Source organism: Berghia stephanieae, chromosome 2 (assembly GCF_034508935.2).
Source record: "Berghia stephanieae isolate SIO BIC M18660-M18661 chromosome 2, UCSD_Bste_1.3, whole genome shotgun sequence".
Lineage (NCBI taxonomy): Eukaryota > Metazoa > Mollusca > Gastropoda > Nudibranchia > Aeolidiidae > Berghia > Berghia stephanieae.
In genome coordinates, this window is record NC_088361.1 from 37,542,207 (window position 1) to 37,555,970 (window position 13,764).

General features: G+C 36.1%; 2 protein-coding genes across 2 annotated transcripts; one reads left to right on the forward strand and one right to left on the reverse strand.

The window, feature by feature from the left end:
* Positions 1-1,107: 1,107 nt before the first annotated feature.
* LOC144963931 (uncharacterized) lies at positions 1,108-2,992 on the reverse strand. The gene is made up of 2 exons (XM_078897875.1): positions 2,969-2,992; positions 1,108-1,611 (listed from the first exon to the last, which is right to left on the reverse strand). The coding sequence occupies exons 1-2, from the start codon at positions 2,990-2,992 to the stop codon at positions 1,108-1,110; spliced, it is 528 nt and encodes a 175-aa protein (XP_078754001.1).
* Positions 2,993-4,499: 1,507 nt separating this feature from the next.
* On the forward strand, positions 4,500-7,123 carry LOC144963933 (uncharacterized). Its single transcript, XM_078897876.1, has 3 exons — positions 4,500-4,633; positions 5,513-5,534; positions 6,620-7,123. Exons 1-3 carry the CDS (start codon positions 4,500-4,502, stop codon positions 7,121-7,123), a joined length of 660 nt encoding a protein of 219 aa, XP_078754002.1.
* Positions 7,124-13,764: the final 6,641 nt, after the last annotated feature.

Sequence of the window (13,764 nt, forward strand, 5' to 3'; positions counted from 1 at the left end):
ATTATGAATATTTGAGAATCAGTTAGTGTTTCATAAAAGAGAAACAGAAATAACTCTTCAAAATAATCGTCCACCACCCCCCGCGTTCCTTCCAACAATTCCGTTTCATCCTTCTTACACGATTTTTGATTACCATCCCATTTATGTTTCTATTAAAACCTCACATTAATGCCACATCTTAAAACAAACAAAAACAAATCACCTTTATATTGGGTGACGTCAATATAACATTACATGTAAAGTATTATATTCCTTTTTCATTGTTACTGAGCGTCCGCTAAAAGCGAAAGTTATAACCTTTAACTACAAATCCGACTCGTTATTTAATATTACAAGCTGTTATTTGTTTAATTTTGTGTAAAAAAAAAAAAAGCCCATATCAGAGAATGATGTTTATGTGTAGTATTCTTCTATAATGTCTACAGACGACTTTAAGTATGCCTCTTAACATTGAGAGTCAGCAATGCTTAATTAGTTATTTTCAAAAAGATATCGATAGATCTAGTTACGTTGAAAGGATTTAGTTCCTGCCTTTTTATAGATAAACACGTTTTATATTATTACAGATTAATACCAACATCAAACACAATTTATATTTATTGCAATAGTTACAATGTGACATTGGATGTTGTTGCAATTTATAATTAAAATATAATGACTTTATTGAGGGCCTAGTTCGATTCAAAATTGCTCACTGACGCTTTACATCAAAAGATCATATTCATACACATATTCTAGAACTGACATGTTAAAAACTACATTGATACGATGATAAAATACATTATAATAAAATACATACTAAGAGTCTATATTATATGCCATAAAGAAAAGTTGCGTTATTAACCGTTTTCTAAAAGTAAGTGGATTTTCACTACTTAATGTTTCAATACTGATGGAGTTTCACAATGGAGGGGCATGGTGGTCAAAGGAGTTCTCATAAAAAAACTAAAGATTTTGGGGTTCCCTTAGGAGATTTAAATTAGCAGATCTTAAATTTCGACTGGGTTCATAAAGGTGAATACGTTATTGAAGATAAACAGGAGGAGAATTGTGTAAGCAATAAACATGGGTAAGTATTTTGAATTCAATTTTAAATTTTACAGGTAGTCAGTGTATGTCCTCCAAAATGGGGATAATATGCTCGAACTTTTTAGATAACGTTACCGATCGAGCTGCTTTGTTCTGTATCTTTTGGAGTCGATTAATGACATTATTAAGAAGCCTTCGAATAGCACCAATAGATCTAAGATAAAGACTGTAGGATCTAGTTACATTACTGACATAGTCAGACATGTATAATCTGGCATCAAATATAACTCCTAAGTTTCTCACAGGCTCTCTAGTGATGGAAATTAAACAATCAAATAGATTCAGGTTAAGCGAGGAAAGTTCCACGTGGCCACGTCTTGCGATTTGCAACACCTCTGTTTTGTTTTCATTTAACCTGAGTTCATTGCAACACATCCAGTCAATAATCTCATAGATACAATTTTCTATATCAGTTATAGCACTGAGATAATTGACAGTATTAATGGGAAACAGTAGTTGGGTGTCGTCTACGTAAAAATGGAACTCAATAAGATATTTGGAAATGATTTCACCTAAAATGGTCTGATGTAGAGGGAGAATAAAGAGGGTCCCAGAACTGATCCCTGTGGTACACCAAAAAGAGAGGGGACAAGGAGAAGAGAAGTCATGTAGATTTACAGATACTGTAAGAGAGGTAAGAAGAAAACCAGTGAAGAGCAGTACCCCCGAATCCGTATAGTGTCTTAAGTCTGTCAATTAACAGAGTATGGTCTATTGTGTCAAAAGCAGCACTAATGCCGAGTAGTATGATAACAACATCATCCTTTTTCTGAGCAGTTTCAGTGGTATGAAACGGACGATAACAGACTAAAATTTAGAGAATAATTTGTGTTCATTCAAAAACGTGTTAAAAATAAATGCGATAATTTTCTCAATTAGGTTAGACATGAGGGATAGATTAGAGAATGGCCGATGATTATTTGGGACTTCTTTATCAGGGTTAGGTTTCTTGAATATGGGAGTGACAAATAGCATGTTTAAGATTGTTAGATACCTCACCAATAAACAACCTAGCAATTACAATATGGGTGAGAACAGGAACCAAAGTATTAGCACTAGAAAGAACAAGCCTTGAAGGGATTGGATCTGTTGGGCTAGTTGTTTTAGAGAATTGACTCAGCGCGGACAGTACTTCCGTTTCAGTGGCGGACACAAATTCATTGAATGCTACTCCGCTGTAAGTGCACTAGTTTCCTCCACTTCTGCCTTAATTGTCTCCTCTTTGTCCAACTGATTCTGAATTGTCGAGAGAAACTATTTGTGGTAGTAATAGGGACTTGAAATTATTTGAAGAGTGATCCTTAATCAGTTTGTTCAGGTGACGAACAGTTCACATGGGTTTCGTTTGACGCTTGTTATTTTATTTTGAATACATGTTTTTTACAAGATAGAATCAATTGTTCCGTTGGTGTTTTAGTCCCAAATAGATTTGATAATGCATTTCTAATTTGGATCGACGCCAAGTCCGTTCGGCAGATCTGAGTTGATGTTTTAGTATTTGTATCTCATTGCAATACCACTCTGTGTTTGGTCGAATTGTAATTACTTTCGTGACCAAAGGGCATAGCTCAATGAACAGTTTTCATTGAATTATTATAAATATTCACCATTTCATGATCATTATCAAAACTATTAACAGAGATGAATAAATCCAAAGACTTGATCGTTTATTGAAATGTTTCTATGTTTAGTGATTTTGTTTTACGGTATGTGATCGTTGTCTTGACGGTTGTTTTGCATTCAATCTTTAGATTTAGAGGAATCATGTTATGATCTGATTGCTAGTTTCTAACGCGATTTTCTCATAAAATTCGTTGTGCGTAAGTTTGTTCTTTTTGGAAGGAAGAGGTCTATAAATGGTTACAATGTGGTAATTTACATTCATTTCCGAGGTCAAGGTCATATCTAGAGATTCGAAAGTATTGTAATTAGATTCATAATCATCATCATTGCCTTTTTCACCCTGGGTCAGGGTATAGGCCACAGACAAACAGTTTCCATCCTTCTCTATCCTGAGCTAACTTTAAAAAAAATCTCATTCCATGCCTTACCACTTCTCTGTATATCAGCTTCTTTAATTCTTCTCCATGTTCCTCGTGGCCTTCCCCTTGATCTTCTGCAATTCGAAGCTGCCTGTTTGGCGAAGACGTCATCGGGTCAGCAGAGTCCTTTCGGCTTTGTCTGTTGTCCTTCATAAATTCTGTCATTCCAGAAACTCTTCGGTCGCCCAAGCTAAAAAAGGATTTGGTTTGTCCGTCTGCGTTTCTGTAACGGTTTGAGTTTAACGGAAAGGGGTGTTAACCCTTTGCCAACCCCCAACCTGGAGGACCAGGTGACTCAAAAGGGGGAGTCACACACCATTAGTCGCCTTTTACGACACGCTGGCTTGGCGGTGGGCTACTCTTGACACTCTCAGTTGAGGGACCCCGGACACCACACCCACCACACCCGGAGAGTAATTAGATTGCGTCTTATTTTTCTTTAGTTTAACGGTTTCTTTATGAATACCAAAAATCCCTCCTCCTAGACGGTTCTTCAGCGATGTTTCCGTGAAAATAGAAAAAGTCGAAATCGTTCTCAAAGATAGTATTTTCAATTGGATGCAATAGTCTAATGTCTACATAATAAATGCATTTTATTCTTCAAGAAGTCGATTTTATCCTTGAGTTCTACATGCCGCCATGCCTCATTCAACACGCTATTGGTATTGTTTTTATCTATAAATGTTGTCACAAGCACTTCGAAATTCCAGCAGCGATTCAAAGACCAATCCGTTCCTGCTGTCCTTTAACAAATATACAACTTACCCCCAGCTATTATTTTTCGAATATGTTATTAAGAACTATTTTCATCACATGTTAAAAAATGAAAACATGACAAAGGAACCAGAAACGGAAAGATAGACAAAATAGTAAAAGAAGAAAGACAAGACGGGGGGGAAAAGTGGTTGAAGAAAGAAAATGAAAAGATTAAAAGTGGTCATCAATGTATTTGATCGTTTCTATACACCGTCATTCCAACGTACGGCCATTGAACAAAGACACTCCTTGCTACCTATACAAATGAACAACTCATGGTCTAACAACAATTATCATAATCATAAACGTCATAAAATTGGTTTGCTCATGGATGTTACGAATAAGGAAGCCTTAATACGCTTCAACAGTAGTAACGTCACTTCCCCGTAATGACGCATGGTAACTTAGTAATTGGCTCTAAACTATCGGAACAATGGCGGACGCCCTTTTGAATTATTTCTCCTAGGAGCATAAAAGCGTAGTCAAAGGAAAAAAAAAACATTATAAATCTGATCATGTTTTGACTTTTACACATTCTGATCACAAGACATATGAAAAGTTCTAGCCAGCATGAAGAATAAAAAGTACGGATTTTCTTTGTTTAGAACCACAATGGCCGCCGTTGCTGGGCCACTTGACATTAGACTATTGCATCCAATTGAAAATACTATCTTTGAGAACGATTTCGACTTTTTCTATTTTCACGGAAACATCGCTGAAGAACCGTCTAGGAGGAGGGATTTTTGGTATTCATAAAGAAACCGTTAAACTAAAGAAAAATAAGACGCAATCTAATTACTCTCCGGGTGTGGTGGGTGTGGTGTCCGGGGTCCCTCAACTGAGAGTGTCAAGAGTAGCCCACCGCCAAGCCAGCGTGTCGTAAAAGGCGACTAATGGTGTGTGACTCCCCCTTTTGAGTCACCTGGTCCTCCAGGTTGGGGGTTGGCAAAGGGTTAACACCCCTTTCCGTTAAACTCAAACCGTTACAGAAACGCAGACGGACAAACCAAATCCTTTTTTAGCTTGGCGACCGAAGAGTTTCTGGAATGACAGAATTTATGAAGGACAACAGACAAAGCCGAAAGGACTCTGCTGACCCGATGACGTCTTCGCCAAACAGGCAGCTTCGAATTGCAGAAGATCAAGGGGAAGGCCACGAGGAACATGGAGAAGAATTAAAGAAGCTGATATACAGAGAAGTGGTATAGGCATGGAATGAGATTTTTTTTAAAGTTAGCTCAGGATAGAGAAGGATGGAAACTGTTTGTCTGTGGCCTATACCCTGACCCAGGGTGAAAAAGGCAATGATGATGATTATGAATCTAATTACAATACTTTCGAATCTCTAGATATGACCTTGACCTCGGAAATGAATGTAAATTACCACATTGTAACCATTTATAGACCTCTTCCTTCCAAAAAGAACAAACTTACGCACAACGAATTTTATGAGAAAATCGCGTTAGAAACTAGCAATCAGATCATAACATGATTCCTCTAAATCTAAAGATTGAATGCAAAACAACCGTCAAGACAACGATCACATACCGTAAAACAAAATCACTAAACATAGAAACATTTCAATAAACGATCAAGTCTTTGGATTTATTCATCTCTGTTAATAGTTTTGATAATGATCATGAAATGGTGAATATTTATAATAATTCAATGAAAACTGTTCATTGAGCTATGCCCTTTGGTCACGAAAGTAATTACAATTCGACCAAACACAGAGTGGTATTGCAATGAGATACAAATACTAAAACATCAACTCAGATCTGCCGAACGGACTTGGCGTCGATCCAAATTAGAAATGCATTATCAAATCTATTTGGGACTAAAACACCAACGGAACAATTGATTCTATCTTGTAAAAAACATGTATTCAAAATAAAATAACAAGCGTCAAACGAAACCCATGTGAACTGTTCGTCACCCTGAACAAACTGATTAAGGATCACTCTTCAAATAATTTCAAGTCCCTATTACTACCACAAATAGTTTCTCTCGACAATTCAGAATCAGTTGGACAAAGAGGAGACAATTAAGGCAGAAGTGGAGGAAACTAGTGCACTTACAGCGGAGTAGCATTCAATGAATTTGTGTCCGCCACTGAAACGGAAGTACTGTCCGCGCTGAGTCAATTCTCTAAAACAACTAGCCCAACAGATCCAATCCCTTCAAGGCTTGTTCTTTCTAGTGCTAATACTTTGGTTCCTGTTCTCACCCATATTGTAATTGCTAGGTTGTTTATTGGTGAGGTATCTAACAATCTTAAACATGCTATTTGTCACTCCCATATTCAAGAAACCTAACCCTGATAAAGAAGTCCCAAATAATCATCGGCCATTCTCTAATCTATCCCTCATGTCTAACCTAATTGAGAAAATTATCGCATTTATTTTTAACACGTTTTTGAATGAACACAAATTATTCTCTAAATTTTAGTCTGTTATCGTCCGTTTCATACCACTGAAACTGCTCAGAAAAAGGATGATGTTGTTATCATACTACTCGGCATTAGTGCTGCTTTTGACACAATAGACCATACTCTGTTAATTGACAGACTTAAGACACTATACGGATTCGGGGTACTGCTCTTCACTGGTTTTCTTCTTACCTCTCTTACAGTATCTGTAAATCTACATGACTTCTCTTCTCCTTGTCCCCTCTCTTTTTGGTGTACCACAGGGATCAGTTCTGGGACCCTCTTTATTCTCCCTCTACATCAGACCATTTTAGGTGAAATCATTTCCAAATATCTTATTGAGTTCCATTTTTACGTAGACGACACCCAACTACTGTTTCCCATTAATACTGTCAATTATCTCAGTGCTATAACTGATATAGAAAATTGTATCTATGAGATTATTGACTGGATGTGTTGCAATGAACTCAGGTTAAATGAAAACAAAACAGAGGTGTTGCAAATCGCAAGACGTGGCCACGTGGAACTTTCCTCGCTTAACCTGAATCTATTTGATTGTTTAATTTCCATCACTAGAGAGCCTGTGAGAAACTTAGGAGTTATATTTGATGCCAGATTATACATGTCTGACTATGTCAGTAATGTAACTAGATCCTACAGTCTTTATCTTAGATCTATTGGTGCTATTCGAAGGCTTCTTAATAATGTCATTAATCGACTCCAAAAGATACAGAACAAAGCAGCTCGATCGGTAACGTTATCTAAAAAGTTCGAGCATATTATCCCCATTTTGGAGGACATACACTGACTACCTGTAAAATTTAAAATTGAATTCAAAATACTTACCCATGTTTATTGCTTACACAATTCTCCTCCTGTTTATCTTCAATAACGTATTCACCTTTATGAACCCAGTCGAAATTTAAGATCTGCTAATTTAAATCTCCTAAGGGAACCCCCAAAATCTTTAGTTTTTTTATGAGAACTCCTTTGACCACCATGCCCCTCCCATTGTGAAACTCCATCAGTATTGAAACATTAAGTAGTGAAAATCCACTTACTTTTAGAAAACGGTTAATAACGCAACTTTTCTTTATGGCATATAATATAGACTCTTAGTATGTATTTTATTATAATGTATTTTATCATCGTATCAATGTAGTTTTTAACATGTCAGTTCTAGAATATGTGTATGAATATGATCTTTTGATGTAAAGCGTCAGTGAGCAATTTTGAATCGAACTAGGCCCTCAATAAAGTCATTATATTTTAATTATAAATTGCAACAACATCCAATGTCACATTGTAACTATTGCAATAAATATAAATTGTGTTTGATTGTTTGGTATTAATCTGTAATAATATAAAACGTGTTTATCTATAAAAAGGCAGGAACTAAAATCCTTTCAACGTAACTAGATCTATCGATATCTTTTTGAAAATAACTAATTAAGCATTGCTGACTCTCAATGTTAAGAGGCAACTTAAAGTCGTCTGTAAGACATTATAGAAGAATACTACACATAAACAATCATTCTCTGATATGGGCTTTTTTTTTATTTTACACAAAATTAAAACAAATAACAGCTTGTAATATTAAATAACGAGTCGGATTTGTAGTTAAAGGTTATAACTTTCGCTTTTAGCGGACGCTCAGTAACAATGAAAAAGGAATATAATACTTTACATGTAATGTTATATTGACGTCACCCAATATAAAGGTGATTTGTTTTTGTTTGTTTTAAGATGTGGCATTAATGTGAGGTTTTAAATAGAAACATAAATGGGATGGTAATCAAAAATCGTGTAAGAAGGATGAAACGGAATTGTTGGAAGGAACGCGGGGGTGGTGGACGATTATTTTGAAGAGTTATTTCTGTTTCTCTTTTATGAAACACTAACTGATTCTCAAATATTCATAATGATAATATTAAGTGATAGTGATCAAACCGTTTTGCCTTTCAAAGGAATTAATGAGATATAAATCAAACACGATACTCTAGATTACTTTACAAGCTCGAGTGATAATAATGTAAGACAAAGTTGTACACAATATGAGATGAGCATAGTGTATTTTAGATGCATGACATGTGTGCGCGTTTGTGTGTTAGGGTGGGGAGAGGGGGGGGGGGTTGGAGGGGGATGGGAGGTTAGTGTTATATGATTTTGTAAAGCTGACTGCGTGATTGGGTCTGTCTGTATAATTTGTCCAAATATCCATTATCCATGGTTTCACTCAAGGTTGTGCACTGGAAAAAAAATACTAAACAAAATTACATCGGAACAAAGACAATGTTACTTGAACCTATTCCTTGACCAATGATGTTTTTGTTTTATTTCCATAACTATTTGTTTGTTCACTGTCCAGAATTGAAACTTTAGAGGCTAAAAATAATGTTTGGTGAATCTGTGTGTGAAAGTAAACTAATAAATAGCTCTCATAATCCCCGGCTTTCAACCAGTAAACTGCTGTACTCAGGACAGACACCTGACGAAATACAAGGTTTGAAAATTTTTGCCAAGATGAGGGACATTGAAATCGATTATCTATATTTGAAAGACTATTTCTGGCCATTTTTTAAAAGTAGGTCTACGTGTTTTTCCAGATAACAGCATTTATCTAATAAAATAGCCGGAATTAAATATAACACGAAAAACAATGCATTTTCGTGATATTCAATTAAAACATCTCTAAGTTGTTGAAGGAAAAGAAAAGAAAAAGTTTTTAAAGTGAATTTTAAGATTAAAAAATTTAAAGAATGATGAAGGAACTTCAAAATGATTTAATAAACTAAAATCATTCGCTTCCGACTATGGTTTATTTAGAGATAATTTCAATGTGAGATGGATTTTAAATTATTGAAAATATGCATTACGCCTTACGAGCTGGATGGGTGTGTTTTAATTATTTAGGATTTAAAACATAAGAATAAAGCAATATCATGGTATAATAGTCTTGTGTCATGTATTGTGTAATACAGTCAAGCAATATTGAGCATGATCAGTGACTCGATTAGTGACACTTATCGCAAAACTCTTCCCTCGGGGTGTAGCCTTAGTCAAGACAATTAGAATGTAAAATTAGCTACCGCTACCCCACCCTGCACCAGACGGTCTCTCTCTCTCTCTCTCTCTCTCTCTCTCTCTCTCTCTCTCTCTCTCTCTCTCTCTCTCTCTCTCTCTCCCAGTGATATATATATATATATATATATATATATATATATATATATATATATATATATAAATATATATATATATATATATATATATATATATATATTTATGAGTGTTGGTGGGTACTTGTAGGTACGAAAGTGCTCGATAATGGTGGTTAGAGCTAATATATAATGTAAATTTTCACTCACATTTTTTGCCGAGACGACTCGTTTCTGTGTTTTTCACACTTCTTCAGTCGGCATAATTCCACTTTTAAGTGGATTATGCCGACTGAAGAAGTGTGAAAAACACAGAAACGAGTCGTCTCGGCAAAAAATGTGAGTGAAAATTTACATTATATATATATATATATATATATATATATATATATATATATATATATATATATATATATATATATCACAGCGTACACAACGACAACAGTTTAGTTGAGACGGTATCCCGTTCCTGACACCTGCTGACCCGGTCACGGTGAGCGGTCAATCACCGAGAGGAATTTACCTAACGGAGATTGCCGTTTCACTCAATTTAACAATGTTTTGTTTTATTGTCTGTTAGACACCCATATTGAATGAGTTGAAATATCACTACTTGGTATAAAAGTTTATATTTTCTACTTTTACTGTGTGTTTTTTATTTTTTCATAGTATTACTAGATTTCTCAATATAAGTTATCAATGAACGGTAACAAATTACACAAAAACTATAGCGGGTGCAACATTTCAAAAATTAGAGAGAAAAAAACGTTGCTATGGATTTGTCTGAATTTTATGTATTATAAAGACAAGATGTAAATACTTCTCCTCACAAAAAACGTATTTTTCCTCAACAAAAATATATCCGCTAAGAGCATTCAAACTCGTCAGTGTAGTTTGGGGCTGGTCTTTAACTGCATTGCGTTGATGACAAATCGCATTTTATTCATATCATTGATAATGCCGGATGCTCTTTTTTCCAATTTTGCTGTTGTTTGGTGACAGGTCTCTGTGCCTTGTTCTCCAAGAAGTCTAAGTCCAAACTTATATTGAGTGATGTGTGGTATGCACTGGTACTCAAGGAGGTGTTGTTTTGGGATTATTTTGTTTGGAAAATATTTTCTGTATGTATCCGTGTAATGTTTTATTGCACTTTGAATATATTGGATCGTGTCTGCTTTGATCGATTTTGTGTGTGAAATAAAGTTGTGCACATGACTATAGGCCTTGTTTATATTGTCGAAAATTAATCCAATATTGCATGCGTCGTCAATGATGAGTGGGTCGCGGGTGCAGTTCTTTGTTTGTTGGATAATTGTAAGTGTAGACTTTTTCTTGTTAGTATTTGTGGCAGTTTTGCCAATGAATGATCTGCTGTGGCAAGCCTGTTGTGTAATGCGGTATTCTGTCCAATTCAGAGGCAATAAGACCATCCCTGAGGGTGAGTGGCTCGTGCATGAGATTTGAAAGTCTCTCCTGCGTTTTGGAGTTTGTTGTTATATTCTACTCTGTCGATATCAAACATGCAAGTGCAACCCGTTTCAAGGTTGATTTATTTATTATTAGTGTCTTGGCAATGAGAAAATACAAAGAAGCTAATGAGTCGTGTGTTCAATGTGCTTTATAATGTGTACTTTTTACACATAAATTATGAGTGTGCTCCTTGCTTGTCCAATGCCGTGTCAGTCCCATAGACTAAAAGAATGTCATTAGAATAATTTGAACATTTAAATGGTTTCTTGCGGGCACGTTTCTATTTCTGTGTTAAACAAATCATACCACATGTCCTACATAATGAATTCACTGCTTGGTTATGACTTGCAATTGTGTGGTCCATGCTGTAAGAGAAAATTCAAAATTGACTGAGCGAAGTAAGCAATGATATAGTGAATTAATGAATAAAATGAGTTTTAAAACACTCTGTATTACTTCTCATATCCATGCATACATAACAGCGAACATAAAATTTGGAAAAAGAAAAACCAAATACTTCATCCAATTTGGTGAAAGAAAGGGGGGAGGGGGCAGGAAAATTCTAACAAGCAGTTGAGCTAAGTTGAGGCCCAACACACAATGTCATTTAAAATTAAACATTAGCAAGATAATTCAAATTATGCAATTTAAAAATCAAATTAACTCATCATTGAAAAAAATAAAAATAAAAATATAATTAACAATAAAACCGCAGCGAAATATTACGTTTCAAGAACAAGGCTAAAGAGGTAATATCATTATTACCTGACCTACCGCGGAAAAATAATCATTACAAAATAATGAAAACTGAAGAGTAAATGAAACTTACCTCATTTCGTAGTAAAACTTGTGCCTTGTGAATCACACCAAAAAAAATTTGAAGTTTTTAGCAACGTTTTTTTAGAATCCTGAGGTAATTACAAGTAATTTTATTTAAATGTTATAGAAAAATAGGCGAATTTGAATCACGGCTTGTGGAATAAGTACTGGAGATATTGAAATAAAAATTGGACCGATGGAAAGAGGAGGTCTGCGAGAATTCTTTGCATTTGGGTGGAATTGCATCGTCACGAAGATCGTGAGGTTAATTGGTACGGAAATCATCCATTGGTATCACCCAATGCACGTCAAATCTACGTTCTGGGAATTGATATCGGCTGACCGCTGTTGACCCCGGTTACCTGTCGGGTGAGGTTACGTCGGCGCTCGGAACAGCGGGAAACTTAACGGTAAAATACTAACGAAAGAGTGAAAATGGAAAGGCTTCGTATGGGAACAAAACAGACAATGGACGTTTCGGGTACAAACCCTTCGTCAGCACAACAATACACAAATAAACGTGGAAAACAAATAAAATATAATGAAAAATAACTTGTATCGTCTGTACTCAATGGTGGTTGCAGTATGAATGAAATGTTAGCGTGGCGTGGGTAGAGGATAGGGTGCCCCAGGGGGGTGATCTAATTGATAAGCAAAGGTCAGCGTCAGGGAACAGAACTTTCCAGACTATAATGGAAGATAAAAGACATATTGGTAGTAGTAGCAGTAGTAGTAGTAGTAGTAGTAGTAGTAGTAGTAGTAGTAGTAGTAGTAGTAGTAGTAGTTGTAGTAGTAGTAGTAGTAGTAGTAGTAGTAGTAGTAGTAGTAGTAGTAGTAGTAGTAGTAGTAGTAGTAGTAGAACGCTGTAGTGGAACAGTAGGGGGGGGGGGGTTGGAGGGGGCGAGGTGAAAGGGTCACGGCGGAGGTGGGGGGGGGGGGGGGGGTTGCTGGATGAGCGAAGGTCGAATCTTCGCGAAGGAACGATGCGGTAGTAAAGTGGAATACACCAATAAATAGATAGATGGATAGGCAGATAGATAGGTAGATGGTCAGAAAAGAGGGGAGAGAAGGGAGAGAGAGAGAGAGAGAGAGAGAGAGAGAGAGAGAGAGAGAGAGAGAGAGAGAGAGAGAGAGATTAATAAAAGAAAAAAAATAAAATAAAAATTTAAAAAAAAAAAATTAAAAAAAAAAAAAAAAAAAAAAAAAAATTTAAAAAAAAAAAAAAAAAGGGGGGGGGGGGTTGGTTTGAGGCGGACCGGTAGAGAGGGGGAATCAGAGAGAGAGAGAGGGGGGGAGGGAGAAAGAGGGAGAGAGAGAGAGAGAGAGAGAGAGAAAGGGTGGAGGGGAGGTGAGAGAGGGCGAGTAAACAGCCGAGTGATAGCTGGGTCTATATGTATATTAATGGATGAAAAAGTGGATGATTGGACACAATGAGAGAGAGCTAGGAAGGTAGATGACTATGAATCGGTGGATAATCAGTAGATAGATAGCTAGCTAGCTAGCTAGCTAGCTAGATAGATAGATAGATAGATAGATAGATAGATAGATAGATAGATAGATAGATAGATAGATAGATAGGTAGGTAGGTAGAGTTGTACTTTTAGTAGTATGAACAGTAGTAGTAGTAGTAGTCGTAGTAGTAGTAGTGGTAGTAGTAGTAGTATAGTAGTAGTAGTAGTAGTGGTAGTAGTAGTAGTAGTAGTAGTAGTAGTAGTAGTAGTAGTAGTAGTAGTAGTAGCAGTAGTAGTAGTAGTAGTAGCAGTAGTAGTAATAGTAGTAGTAGTAGTAGTAGTAGTAGTAGTAGTAGTAGTAGTAGTAGTAGTAGTAGTAGTAGTAGTAGTAGTAGTAGTAGTAGTAGTAGAAGTAGTGGTAGTAGTAGTAGAAGTAGTAGAAGTAGTAGTAGTAGCAGCAGCAGTAGCTGTAGTGGCAGAAGTGAGAGCAGCAGTGGTGATGAATATGGGTGACGTTGACATCTAGTGGTGGTCAATCCTGGTGTTGAGTCCGC